This window comes from Sparus aurata, chromosome 4, assembly GCF_900880675.1.
Source record: "Sparus aurata chromosome 4, fSpaAur1.1, whole genome shotgun sequence".
Lineage (NCBI taxonomy): Eukaryota > Metazoa > Chordata > Actinopteri > Spariformes > Sparidae > Sparus > Sparus aurata.
This window is the reverse complement of record NC_044190.1, coordinates 22,348,707-22,363,288: the sequence shown is the minus strand read 5'-3', so window position 1 is coordinate 22,363,288 and position 14,582 is coordinate 22,348,707. Positions and strand designations below refer to the sequence as shown.

The 14,582-nt window shown below is 40.0% G+C and overlaps 1 protein-coding gene across 1 annotated transcript in view; it reads right to left on the bottom strand.

The window, feature by feature from the left end:
- The window catches only part of lgr4 (leucine-rich repeat containing G protein-coupled receptor 4), a 47,165-nt gene that overhangs the window by 26,291 nt on the left and 6,292 nt on the right, over positions 1-14,582 (bottom strand). Inside the window, exon 2 of the mRNA XM_030414706.1 lies at positions 1,004-1,075. Within this exon, the coding sequence (XP_030270566.1) occupies positions 1,004-1,075 (72 nt within the window). The remainder of the gene's footprint in view (positions 1-1,003; positions 1,076-14,582) is intronic.

The window sequence follows — 14,582 nt, the reverse complement described above, 5'->3', positions numbered from 1 at the left end:
CCCCGTCTCTGCACTCAGGGCCCATGCTCTGGTACACTGACACTGCTGCAGCCCTACGGCAAAAAAGTCATCCACTAAAGTTCACTGAGACAAGCCTGCAGATTTGTTTCCAAAAAAGAAAAAGGTTAAACAAACACAGAAATTAAGTATGGGCCCAAGTCAATCATAAGACCTTCAAAAAACAGACAGCCCAGTGCGAGTCCATCAAGAATTTGATCTGAGACAAGACAGAAGTAGCAAGCAAGACTGGGTGGGTTTTTTTAGCCTTGTTGCCATGGAAACCATTGTTTTGCCCTCTTCCTTCCTGCCTTGCATTCCTCCACACAATGCGATGAAAAGTAAATTGCCTTTCGACAAAAGCAGACTGGAGTGGTGTATGGAAAAGAAGCGGGTGACAACTCAGGCGGCTGAAAGACGCACGAGAGCTGAAAAAACATCCCCGAGAAAGTTCAAGTGGAGCTGGGACCGCTGGAGTGTGTTCACTCACTGGTCATTTTGTTTTCTCCGGGCTACATGTTACCTGATATCAGGTAGACTGATTTTTATCTCGGACTCCCAGCAGCACAGAGCCAGACAGCGGACTATTTAAAGAGTGAAGAAATAACAAACACCCACTAAGATTAGATGTACGCCACTCAACAAAGCCCCAGAGCACAGATGTGCTGTTGCCACCCTGATAATCCCTTAAAAGCAAAAAATCCACACAGGATGTCACGTGACTGTAGCTCTAATACACCTTGTCTCACCTCACCTTTTTAATTGAGCTTTACTGCACTTGTATAACTGCCCTTGTTCAGCTCATGAGCGGTGAGTGATTTGTTACCTCGCGTAATGCTTTGCTTATCTTCTTCCGCTGAGAAGAAGGGCATGTTGTGCACCGGTGCTGTGAGCTTTGCAGTACAAACTCAAATACCCAGGTGCGTATCATTAAGCCCGGCCCTCATGTCAACATTGCAGAGAGTAAATACTTCATTGACAAGGGAAAAAGAAGGCATGTACTCACAGTTCTTCCAGACAGGGGAAGTCCTTGAATACATATGCTGGAAGCTCAGTGATGTTGTTCATGCTTAGGTCACTGTGGAGAACAAAACGTCAGAAACACAGCATAATCATTTACTGAAACAGTTAAATAAATGCTGGTTCACCTCTTGATAGGCAGACTGGGTCACACATCATTATCATTACTTATTATTTCATAAAAAACAATAATAGTTTTTAAACTGTTTACAATTATAGCTCACTTTATACACTTTCATAACCTAATAATTCTCAAAGGCACTATATGATATGATGCTTGCTTGGCCTGATTTTGTCATTTTTCTTATTTGATTTTGCTTTAAATATTTGTTCAAATGCCTTTTTTAAAGCCTGACTGATATGCCTCGGCCTTTCGCAGATATATTGATATATGCGTATATGTTGTCCGCACAATGCAGTGAACATGCTAGGGATAGGTTATAGTTTTACATTTCTTCTTAGTGTTCTATTTCAGTGCTCTGATGTCTTTTTGGGCAACAAAGTTTATTTTTTAATTGTAAAATATCCTGCCTCCATCACATACATTCCTTTTTCACAAGTGTTTGATAAATACATTTCAATAATAATTGAAAAAAGTGAATTTGAGAATATTAGACAACCTGAGATTGAAAATCTTTCTTTAAGGTACACTGTATAAAGTGCAGTGGCATCTAGCAGAACATACTTGGCATAAATGGAATATAACATTCCTACATATGTTTTATTAAAGGGATAGTTCGGTTTTTTTGAAGTGGGGTCATATAAAGTACATATCTATAGTCGATCTGTTTCCTACCGTAATCACCGATCAGCGCAGCCTCAGTTTGGAGAAGTAGAGAGCCGCTCCAGCCCAGACGCTCAGCTTTGTGCTGCAGTGAACGGAGTTCAGCAAAAAAGTGAAATTAACCACCTAAAACAAGACTCACCTAAAAAAATTTACATCAGTTCAAGTGTATGTTGTATAAGTAAAATTCACACTGCTTTACATCACTGTCAGACCGCGCTTTCTTTTGGCACTACATTTTCTCAACCACAGAACCTCCGTATCCCTACGCATTAGCGTAACTGGGCAACAGCTGATCTGCGAGCGGCGGCTGGACGAGAGGTTTACTTTCGATAAAAACGAAACTTAACTCTCCGTATCCTTCCACATTAGCGCTCATGCGTAGGGATACGGGGGTTCTGCGGTTGAGAAAATGTAGTGCCAAAAGAAAGCGCAGTCTGACGGCGATGTAAAGCGGTGTGAATTTTACCTATACAACGTACACTTGACCTGATATAGATTTTTTTAGGTGAGTCTTGTTTTAGGTGGTTAATTTCGCTTTTTTGCTGAACCCCGTTCACTGCAGTACAAAGCTGAGCGTCTGGGCTGGAGCGGCTCTCTACTTCTCCAAACTGAGGCTGCGCTGAGCGGTGATTACGGTAGGAAACAGATCGACTATAGATATGTACTTTATATGACCCCACTTCAAAAAACCCGAACTATCCCTTTAAGTGTATAATAAAACATAAGACTAGTCATGTTATCATTACCTTAGAATGAGCCATTAATATGGACATAGGGAGTGGGACCCTATCCATGGAGGTCGCAATGTTGCACAGTAAACTGTTTCTACAGTAGCCTAGAACAGACAAACCTTGCACTAGTGAGGGAATTCTCTCTCCCAGCAATGTTATCTACTGTCTTTGTCAGTAGTATGTTTTAAAAACATGCTTAAATGGTAAACATACTTTGGCATACCTGGGTGGCCTGCTAAAGTCAGGTCTATGTGGGGGAAACACTGATAAAAGTATATCAGTCAACAAATCAATATCAGAATTGTTTCACCAGTTTCAGTTGGGCTCTACTTTATATTGTCCTATAAGTCCTTTTCAGTGCTGATTTGGAAAAGTGTAAAGTTTGACTTAATTGCAAAAGATTTTCTCTGGTTTTAGAGAAGAGACTAAATTCTCAAATGACTCAAAATGAAGTCATCAGAGTATGAAGCCTTATTTTAACCACTAAACTCCCGAATACATGTAAACACTGACTTTTTGACCGTTATTATAAAACACATAAATAAACAACAGGGTAGTTGTGTCACCCATGCTTTATGACAGTTTTATGTCTTCTGACTGTGCTTGCATGATCTAACCTCAACAAAAAACCCTTGAAAAAGCCGTTCTCTTTAGCCCCAGGGATCTTCATTTTTCAAACCAACTTCAAGTAAAGATAGGCATGTAGCAGCATGAAAAATATGCACACAGGACTTGATTTGCTCCCCACAAAAGCTAATATGAGTGTATGTGTTTACATCTTCATAATGACAAATACAAAACACACACTGATATGCCTGCTACTGAAAATGTGTTAACTTCAGTAAAACAGCAACATTTCCACCTGGGAAAAGTAAGGGACTGTCAAAATAAAAGAGGGACAAAAGGTTGTCTGAGCTCTACTGAGGAGACGTATACAATCTAATCTTGTTTAGGATTCGACCAACCTGCTTCAAAGAAAACCCCCCTCAACGTCATATATAAAGAGATGTTTATCAAGGGTGAAAAAACATCCAGGATTCACAAATGAAGCTACCCCCTGCCCCCCCTCCCTCCTCTTTCACTCTCCAACTGGCCATCTTGAATTTCACTGCCAGATCTCTCATGGACCTTGTGTGTGGGCCCCTGAATCCTACAAGGATCATATTGCCCTTCCTCTGCAGTCCTAACCACACACACACACACACACAGATGCACAGAAGCCTTAAAAGGCGGGCCCTGACAGAACCCTCATCATCCCTGCGACCTATGCCCATCTCCACTTACCTGGTTATCCAATTACCATATAGACTATGCAGCTACAACAACACTTCCTTCAACATTCACCCACTCTGATCTTTTTTCCTACCCTGAAAACATCTCTGCTGGTGTTCTGCTGCAGATCTGGTCAGATGGATACATCCCGAACCACATTTCAAACAGTCTGACTAAATCTTCTGCAGATTGTTGACTGGTCTGAACCACAAGCAGGGCCAGGGAGTACGGGAGGCCTGCATGACTCTATCACACTTCCTCCCTCCCTCTGTGTCTGGCTGCTTTAGTCATCAAGGTCTTGGCCTGTCCGTGCTAAGACAGATTGAAGGGGACACTAAAAATGCAGCTGTGATAAATGGTGACAAGCCTAAACGCTTCTACAAACAGGTATCTGTAAATTTCTATCCCATGTGCCATTTGGCTTCATCTTAGCGGAGAGGAAGCAGAGAACTTGAGAAAAGTAGCAGACATGCTTTGAGAAAAGGAAAGGAAAATAGAGCTGCTAAGGGGAAGCAGAACATGTAACAAAAGTAAAAAATAAAGATAAAATCTAAACTTTGCTATTCTTTTAGTATGCATGATAACAGGTCTGCAACAAATGACCATTTATCTTCTTGATTAATTAGTAATGATTTATTGTAGGACTGTAACGATACACCAAACTCCCAATTCGGTTTGTATCACGATTTTTGACCCACAGTTCGATACAATTTTATTATTTTTTTTAATTAAACATTTTATTTGTGTAACATTTCAATAACTTCTGTATATGATACTCGTCTGATAGTATCAGCAGTGTTTCCCATTAATTACTTAGACTGTGGCAGCCGGCATGGTCTAATTTGTCCCGCCACAGTCTCAGAGTGAACCGAAAAAATTCTTACACTTCTCATAATAACATAAAAGATCTGTAACTTGTGTTTCGCGCTGCAGCTTCAGCAAAGCATCTCTCACTCCCGGTCAGTCGGCTCTGCCCCCCCCCCCCCCCCCCCTTTGCTGTATGTGGCATGCGCACACTCATACATACTTTCATTACTTACATACTTTCATTTTTAAAAATCACGTCTGTCCAATTTTGCTTCGGGTGCAGGTCGGGCGTCGGTATCAATTTATATACCCTTGCGTCGGTATCAATTTATAGCGGGTTGGCTCGGGCGCGGAATGTAATTTGTGATACTGTCGGAAAACGAGTCGGATGCGGTTTTAAGTATGGCGGATACAGCCTGGTGCGGGTTTGCAAAATAAGACCCTTGCAGGACTCTGTCCTACAGACAGCAAAATGTCAATATGCAAACTGCTCGAAAAACGAAAGTGAAAGTAAAAAATTGTGCTTGCAGCAGTGAGTGACCCAGCTGTCTGTGTATCGTTGGCATGAGTGGAATGTAGGGAGAGTTGTATGTGTATTTTGGATGTTTTCTTTCCACTAGTCTGAAAGAAGACATGTTATGGAAGCAAAATAGCCCAAAATGTTTTTGCCTGCCATGTCTCCCCTTAAGGCTGCAACTAATGATGAATTGATGATGTACCCTCCGAATCCATTTCATTTTTTATTACAACTAGTGCAGTGCCCGTAAGAAAAGTGTATTCCTATAAAAAAAGTGGGAGGTTAAGTAGCTTTTTCATGGATGGCCAAATGAGGCTGTGTTTGAAGGTGGGACGTCAGGGATATTTAGGTTTGTCGTGAAATCCGATATTCCAGGGTATAATTGGCCGTTTTTGATTCATTCATTCATTTTTTTATTTTGACATACTGTATTAACACAATGGACCTAAAATAACAAAAAAACAAAAACATAAAATCCGTTAGATTTTTTTACTGTGAAAACCACAAATATGTTTAACAAACCATTTTTTTTTTTTTTTACTTATAAAGCAAATATAAATTGTTGTTTGCTAAATTTGTGCATACATTTAAAAAATTTACAAAGTTATATGTAACTATTTACATTTAAATGCAGGCAATGCTCAGCTGAATTAAGAGCTGGACTGCCTGCTCCACATTCAGCATCTCCTCATTGTGTCGACTCATTAAACAAAAAACCGACTCCACTACACACTTAACACACTACACCAAACACTACATAACACACTAACTATACACTCCAAACACGCTACATGTCACAAATCTCTCAACTCTCAATATCGCTGTCTATACACCGACCGTCGTTCGGCCTGTCAATCATTCGCCTAGGTCCCTCCCACAACTTCCTGTTCCTCAACAACCAAACTTGCTGCTTGGACACTTTCGTGACAAAAGCCCGTTTTTACCGTTTCTTCCTGCACCAGACACAAAGCAAACGTGATGGCAATGTTCGCAAAAAAACGTGGCGGACATTATTTACCCTAAGTCCGGTTTTGGACGTGCCGATGCGTCCGGTCCGTCGCCTCGGGATGTGGGCCGTGTAGCTAGCGGATAGCAGCTAGTTGCTAGCTAGCGGCTAGCTACACACGAACATCCACAGATTCCGATTCCACTTTGTTGTCCGCGCGTCTCCGGATCTCCTCAGACCCGAACAGACTCGGTCCGGACTCGTTTAAACTCATTAATCCACAACAGTCAGTTTAGATGCACAGAACAGAATGGGACCGAACCGCCGGCAAAATCCCGGTCCAGCTCGCGCTGCTGCAGGTATAAATCCGCTTGGTTCTTCAGGTATGTCGTGGGCTTGAGCTCTGCAGTGATTGGCTCTGGTGCGCACGTGGCCACGGTGTGTAGTGATTGGCATTGGTGCGCACGTGACTGTGGTGGCTCCGGTGGACAATGCTTGGCAGAATTTGTAAAGCATTTATGAAATAATTTATTCACGGTATCATTGCAGTCCAAGCAAATGCTAAGATGCACACCACTGAACCACGCAGCAGCCATGTTGAAAGTCTCGGGTCAGTGTGATCCTGATCCGCAGAGATATTTGACTAACAGACACATACACACACAGACAGAGATTCCGTGCTTTTATAGAAAGATTTAGCTTACAGTTTAATTATTTATCAAAAAATTAACTAAAAAATAAACTAATTCAACACAGGTAACCACTTTTGCTTTATTTCTTTGATGGCTCAGATGTATGCTCTAGTTGATTTTGTGTTTTCACCATTCGTATCTATACAACCAATGTGTTTGTGATTAAATTGTGTACAAGAGCACACAGGTCTTCATAGATCTAGCCTCTTAATTTTGCTTTCAAAGTGCACCAGATTGATGCATTTAACTTTAAAATGTAAAACAAAAATCTTCCGGGGGAGCATGCCCATGGACCACCCTAGAGGGTCTGACATCCACCCACCACAGTCTCACAAAATCCTGTGGGAAACACTGATCAGAGTTCCAGTATTTGCAAACTGAACCAGTGTGAATAGATGAGCCGCTGCACGTATGGAGGGCGTGTCTATCGGATGGGCTGTTAACTGCACAGATCCCTCACTCAACTTAACAGAAATGTCCCACAAAGCAATGCTACAGAACCGAACTAAGGTAACATTGTAACTGTAACTGTATTTGTCAAAGAAGAAAAAAATACCGCAGCTGTAGTGGAGAAGCGTCCGTCCTACCGACTCCCCTTCACGAGTGTTTGTAATGAAAATAAATCATCGGGATGGTCAGTCCTGACTGAGACCAGTGAACTTTCCCCTGGAAAACAGCCTCTGTCCTCGCGGGTGACAGAGTCAAACAGCGACCTGTTTACTGATGGCGATTATGTAATTATGTAATTTAGAGCGAAAAACATATCTTCGTCACTTTCCAGTATGTTTGGTGGGTCAGGATCTCAATCATGACACATTATAACAGCATCCATATGATTATAACTTGTCCGCAGGTTTAGATTGACTGGGGGACACCTGGGAAACACCTTGAAAACACACCAACATCATCATCATGAAGTGTACCGTCACGTCTCTTTAGGAGCCGCAGCGCCAGCTTTCTCTGTGAGTTACACAGTGGTTCATATTTACCCCAGCGGTGCTTTGCTCAGTGTGAACGACCAACGGCGGAGAATTGGCTTAATGAAAGGGGCTACTTATAGCTCATAGGGCTGGATGTGGACTGGAAGTTGTGTCGCAGTTCTGCCTTCTCACACCACGAGACAGGTTCGTGGATCTGAGTGTCGCAATTTCAGTTTTGACACTTATATATCGTTTCAGCCCTAATTTATTGGTCTAAATGTCTACAAAATGTCATTAAATACAGAAAAAACAGAATACAGAATTCCCTGAAGCCCACCCAATATCTTCAAAATGGCTTCTTTGTTTGTTAGAAGAACAGTTTAAGGCCCAAAGACATTTTACTTACCAGTAAGATGAAGTAAAAAACAGCAAACCAAGAAGAATGTTAGAAGATTAATGATTTACCAAAATATATTTCTATCAATCAATACCAATCTGTACTGTTTAGAGTCGAAGCAATTGTCGATTAAATTAGCACTGCACTGGATTAAAGTCAAATTACTAACTCGACCACAGGCGGTTTATGGTTTTTAGCACTACATCAAACTGTAAAGTCAACACGACCATAAAAATGAACGGGAAAAGGGTTTTAACTGTAATTAACCCAAAGAAATAAACTAGATTTCTTCTTAAAACCCTCTCAAGATCTAAGCACAACTTGACAGTCCTGACCTTAGGCATGTAAATTTACATATTTAATTCACTGCAAAGATCTACAACACTAAATAATAGGGCTGGGACGTAGTTTGCTTTTTTAACACCAGACCATGTTAAAAAGTTGAATGATGATGATGTCTACAGACTATATCAGGAGACATATATCCCCCAAAAACGCACATCACATGTGAGTCAGTTTTTAAGATTTAATTTAGACGCGATATATTTGAACCATTTTAACGTAAACTCCTACATTTGAACTTACACTCTCTTTTCAAAAGCCTGGACTGCATATAAAAGAGGTAAAAAAAATAAATAAAAATAGTATAGAAAAAATATATACTGTGAGCTCCAGCAACTTCTGTTTTTGCTCCAAAACATGAAGTGCTGTGGCACTTCTATGGAAAAATCCAGTCACAAGCCATACTAGTCCGAATAATCTTGTTACAGCCGGCAGAGGCCAGGTTAAGTGTGTGCACGTAGCACTTGATATGGAGAAAGCCGGCTAACTGTGCGGCTAAATGTTCCTGAATCTCATATTTGCTATAAGGCCTCAGGTCTTTGAAAATAAAGTCAGCGATTGATTTGGTTATGCGTATTGTTTTTCCGAAACTGCTGGGTAGTTTGTACAATGCTGCTTTGAGTGTCTGCTGGCTTGCAGCTGCAGATTGTTTGGCTATTAGCTCTGCATTTACCTCAGGATAGCGTCTTGCCAGGTGGGCAGTAAGGTTAGTCATGTTTCCGCAGTATGCAACAGGTGCATAACAGAGTTTACAAATAGCTTTCAACATGTCCAGCTCTGCTTTTCCCTTCAAAGCAAAAAATCCAAAATGTGTCCACATTTTGACTTCCGCCATCCTCCGCTTTCTGTTTATGTTTTTTCCACAAACGGATATGACATCATGTTACTAGATATAAATAAAGATACAAACATACAACAATTCAATCATCATGCAAAGTATGTAACTCCTCAATCAGACACAGCTCCTGTATCCATTCATATACCATCATCCCACAACATACATTAAAAAAAAGGTCTTAAAAAAATCATCGGTTGTTTTAGTTTGACATTAAAAATGATGGTCTGTCGACCTATGTTGAAGGGGAAAAAAGCCAATTAGAGGCATTATTTTGTGATTCAGTGCTATAAAACCATAAGACATTCTGTTCAAAAGCAGAATTGAGGGCACCTTTATCACCTGGTTAACATGAAAATATCTCCCGTTCCAACCCCCAAAACAAAAAACTATGGTTTTGTTTGAATTTGTGAATATTCAGCTGACTTAGATCACCAGTTGTACCTGTGAGTTGTATTATTCCCCCCAAAAAAATATCCTGCTGTGAAAGTGAAACATGTAGTTCATGCTGTCATCACTGCCTTTTTCGGTCTGTGGAAGTGATTAACCGGTATTGTCTCATAGTGTTCAGGCGCTTGTAAATCACTTTAAATGTATGTGACAAACAACAACTAAGGTGGTAGAATTTAAGATTCAATTGCAGATCAGGTTAAAAACACAAAGGGTAAGTTGATCATTGTTAATTTCCACTATGGGGACAATAATTGTAAAAGCTATTTATACATGTTTGGAAAAAAATGTAATTCTACTGTATTTCGTTTGCAAAGGATAAGTAGTTCCATAGTTTTATTGCATGCTTAATTAGAAACAATTAGGACTGCAGTCAGCCCTGGCTTCTGAATAGTGAAAAGGCATAACATGTTGTCCTGTGCTGGTTAGATGGTGGACCATTCGGCTACCAAGCTGCAGAATGTTGGGAGCCCATTGGTCTTGAAAAAATCATTAGCATACAGTCCTATACCGATTTCCTGATATATTTTGAATTACCAACAAGGGGAGCCTGCATCTTTCCAGTCATTACAGGGCTCTACAGTGCAAGCATTTCCCTCGCATTTGCCCCTCAAAAAATGTATGTGCAAACCAGGAAAATATTTCGGTGCACCGTGTGCAAGCAATGGTCACCGGTTACCGTCACAACCTGCTTTGTCTGTGATTGTTCAGAAACTACAATCCTCTGGCTGCAACGCACCAATCACAGTAGTTTTCTGTAATGACGCAACCAGTGTCACGCCAGAGGTGGCAGGTCAACGGACTGTGGTGAAGTTAGTTTAAGGCTGGATATTCACTCAGGTCAACCGTGATTTTTACTGCGGTTCACCCAGTGTTAGCAGCAGAAGGACGGTTAGCTCACCTCCCAGAGCCTTGCACTGAATCGCTGGAATCTGATTTAGGGACAAGACCAAGTTGCTATGGATGCTCCTAACATCACAAGCTGACAGAAGAGCAAGCGGAGATGTTGTTACTGAGGACGGAGACGCGGCTGTCGAGCGGGGCTAACAGCAGGGCTGGAGGCAAATACGCGGAGAACGCCACTTCCCACCATCCTACTTTCCAACGTCCAAAATGTATGTGTTGTTTTTTTTATCCTGCACTATCCTGAGCCATTGAAACTAAATTTCGTTCCCATTGCACTGTAAAGTGTCATTCGAATGACAATAAAAGAAAGAAAATATATTAATAACATTTTTCAATATCTTCCATGTCATGTGGCTCAGTGATTAGTAAACTGGACGAATAAGACACACCTCTTTCTATCGTATTTTAGTGCTTCCTCTATTTTATATGAATATTAATATGCAGAAATTATGATTTTTTATCAATAGCTTCCATGTCATGTGACCCAGTGACTCCAAACCAGCATCAAATCGTGTTCATAAGTGGGCCAAATAAGATACACCTCTTTTTATTGTATTTTAGTGCTTCCTCTATTTTATATGAATATTAATATGCACTTGGACAACTGACATCCTTTGTGTTTAGTACACATTGGATACAAAATAAAAAGAAAAAAATGAAATCACTGTGAATTTAAGAAATTGTTTTGTGCTGCCTGAAATGAAAAATATGAAATCAAACTCTGTAAATCTTTTTTTTTTTTTTTACTTTAGGAGCACATGTCGTTGGGAAAAATGTCAGCATAGAGCCCTGCATTACAGAACTGTAAGCCTGTCACTCAGGTTGAAGGCTCACCCAGCACTTTGTACCCAAAAGAAAGTTCAGATGTGTGGATATAATAATGGATCCCAAGCTAAAGAACAGCAGGAAAATGAGGTAACTGCCTTTTATTGATCCTTTATTTATGCAGGGGGACTTGCATGATTTATGATTACCTTATTAAAAGGTTGTTTCTTTTTCACAAAAAGGATTTCCACCTCAAAAGATGTGTCTTATCTTGGATGCAATCAATCTATGACTCCAGAATGTTTTAATGCCATCTTAAGAGTTTTAAACATATTTTGATGATTATCGGTATAATATCATAAATCGCAGTTATTTTGGCAAAGTCAATCGTGACATTACATTTTTGTATTATCCCATGCCTAACAATAAGGAACATTAATACATGACCTTGTTAGTATTGCAATTATATTGAGATTACTGCAAACTACTGTTTACATTGCAATTAATTATGCAGGTGTAGGACAAGCCTTGCTTGATTCAAAATGTGTGTTACAATGACTTATTAAAACACATGCAATACCACCTTTGTTTGTGAGTTAAACACGTCTCAGCCCAGTACACTTCCAACATAGAACAAAGCAGAAGACATGTACTAGGCTATACCTTAGACACTGATGGTGCTAAATACTGTTGACCAGAACAAAGTTTTATGCATCATATTACGCGATTTAATGGGTCCCAGCCAACCTTTCAGATGACAGAAGCACAGACTGTGATCTGGCACATGTTCTCATGCACAGTTTGTTAGTAATGGATATAAAGACAGTACGTTCACTGGGGTTGATTGCTCGGTCAGTCAGATAGTTCAAGTGTTTTCATCTGGTCAGATGTGAGGAACAGATCGAGATACTGCTCATGGGGAACTATTTTAAATTTCCCCTCTCCTTAGCATGTCAAAAGACAGTTATCAGTTCCATGTTGAATAAAGGAAGGTGCAGATTTTAGAAGAAATTAAACTAATTAATTAATCTACAGAAAACTAACTGAGAAATATTTTAGAAAATTGGTAGATTTTTGAGGGAGAAAAAAAGCTCAAACTTCTATGCATCTTTTTGATGTTAGAATTTGCCTTTATATCATTGTGAATATAAAATCTTTTTGTTATGGACTGTTGGCCTGACAAAACATTTATCCACCCCAAAATGTGTTTGCCTTTTATAACATTGGACACATTTCAGTTTTCAAGTTCTGAGTTGTCTTTCTGATGGAGCCTCCATTTTAACCAGTACGGCTGCCTACATCAGTCTGTATACAGCTTTCACCTCACTGTGTCTGGAATCTGAAATGTCTCTTTAACCACATCTCTGTTTTTTTCACTTAGAAATATAAGTACATCACTGTGAGCTGGGCTTAGAGCTGTGTCAGATGTCTTACAGTGCACAGCAATACTGCAGATTAACGATTCCAGTTCACACTGACAGCCGCTGCTGCTGTTGTGCTGCTTTCACTGCACAGCACAACAGCACTGCACAGTTAAAGGACAATTCTAAAAATTGTGAGTAGTCAAATATTTTGATATTGAATCTGTACAAATAAGGAAACACAGCCTCAGATAACAATTTGCACTTATGTAGTTATTATCTTTGATCAAGTTTGAAATTCAGCCCCTGATTATTTCCCTCTTTTATGAAATGTATCAAAAAAGGCTTCATGATCATTTAGTGCTAAAAGTACTGAAGGAACTTTGATCGAGGCAGTCCATTGAACTGCAACTGCAGTGAAGAGCTTAATACAGATCTAATTTTAACTGAGTGCAAATAACATATCCACGCTGTATCTTTCAATAGTACTATCAATGATTTGCCTATTCATAGTAGGATTTACATATCTTGGAATGCAAATTACAAGTTAACTTCCCTTTCATTTGTATTTTAACTTGATCCCTTTCTTAAACAGGTGAGGTGGAAGAACTTCCCGTCGTCTCCTGAACAATTCAAGAAATTTCAATTCAAGAAACTTTTTAAGTAAAATGCACTGGAATGATCAAGACCTTTTCCAAACGCCCCTTAATAGTATGTCCCTTATAAAAAACTATGTCTATGTCTACTATTAAAAATCTAGCCAAAGAGTAATGCCATTTTTCCACTTGCATTTTTGGTCACGCATTGCCAAAACGAGCCGCGCTGATTATGTTTGATGCTTTTCCATTACCAGTTTTACTGCACTGAGTTAAGATGAGTCGCAATTGACCTGCACCGGAGTAGGGCCAAGGCGGGCCCGCCCCGCCTCCAAGCATGTGGCGGTGACAACTTGCGACTCCAGCCAACCCGTAGCAAGCAGCTGTCTCGCCCTAAAATCATACTCAACTCATGTTTGTGCAGGAAACCTGAGAGAAAGACTTTTTAAAGGTCTGTGTTCAGTTCTCAATACTTTTGTAGCCTCCAACTGAATTTCTTTAGTTTAATCCCGTCCTGTTTGTTCTTTCTAACATCTGTTATGTTTCGTAATGTTCACCTTCAGCTGTTTTGGGAGTCATGCTAAGTGATTGCTGGTGAAAACACATTTCCTGTAATGCTTCTTCAAAATAAAAGCTTTTAAATGATTTAATAACTAGGGGCTTTTATTGAGAAGACGTAAAATGAAAAGTCTTTTATCTGAATAAACCGGGCCACTTTGTTAGCGGTGATTCTTCAATAGTACTGCAGGGACTGGGACTAGGGCTTTGACTTTTGGCCAAAAATCATATTCAAAGTTTGTTTGTTTATTAATATTAATATTCTAATACATTCGAATATTTATTAATAATATTTTGACCATTAAATGCCTTCAGTAAGACCTATATTGGTATCAAACTTAAGTTGTACATGTTCTGTCCACCAGAGGGCAGTGTATCAATCAATGTCAATAGGCAGGCAATAACGTTTTCAGAAGAAAAACACACAACTGTTTTTTTTATTTTTATTAAAAGTCAGACCCCTCCTCCTCTTCCAGCTTGCCGGGATGTAGTGTTTACAGGTGGGCTCTCAAGTCGTGTGGTATGTGAGTTTTGTCATACATATTTTACATATCAATTTGTCCTTAGTCGTGATTTTTTCCTGTTCCTTTGGGAACCCAAAGTAGCGCCACACGTTACTTTTCAGATGGTCTGGAGTGTAGATTTGGAACTCCTAAGGTGTAGTTGTTGTAGGCTTTGGCGCG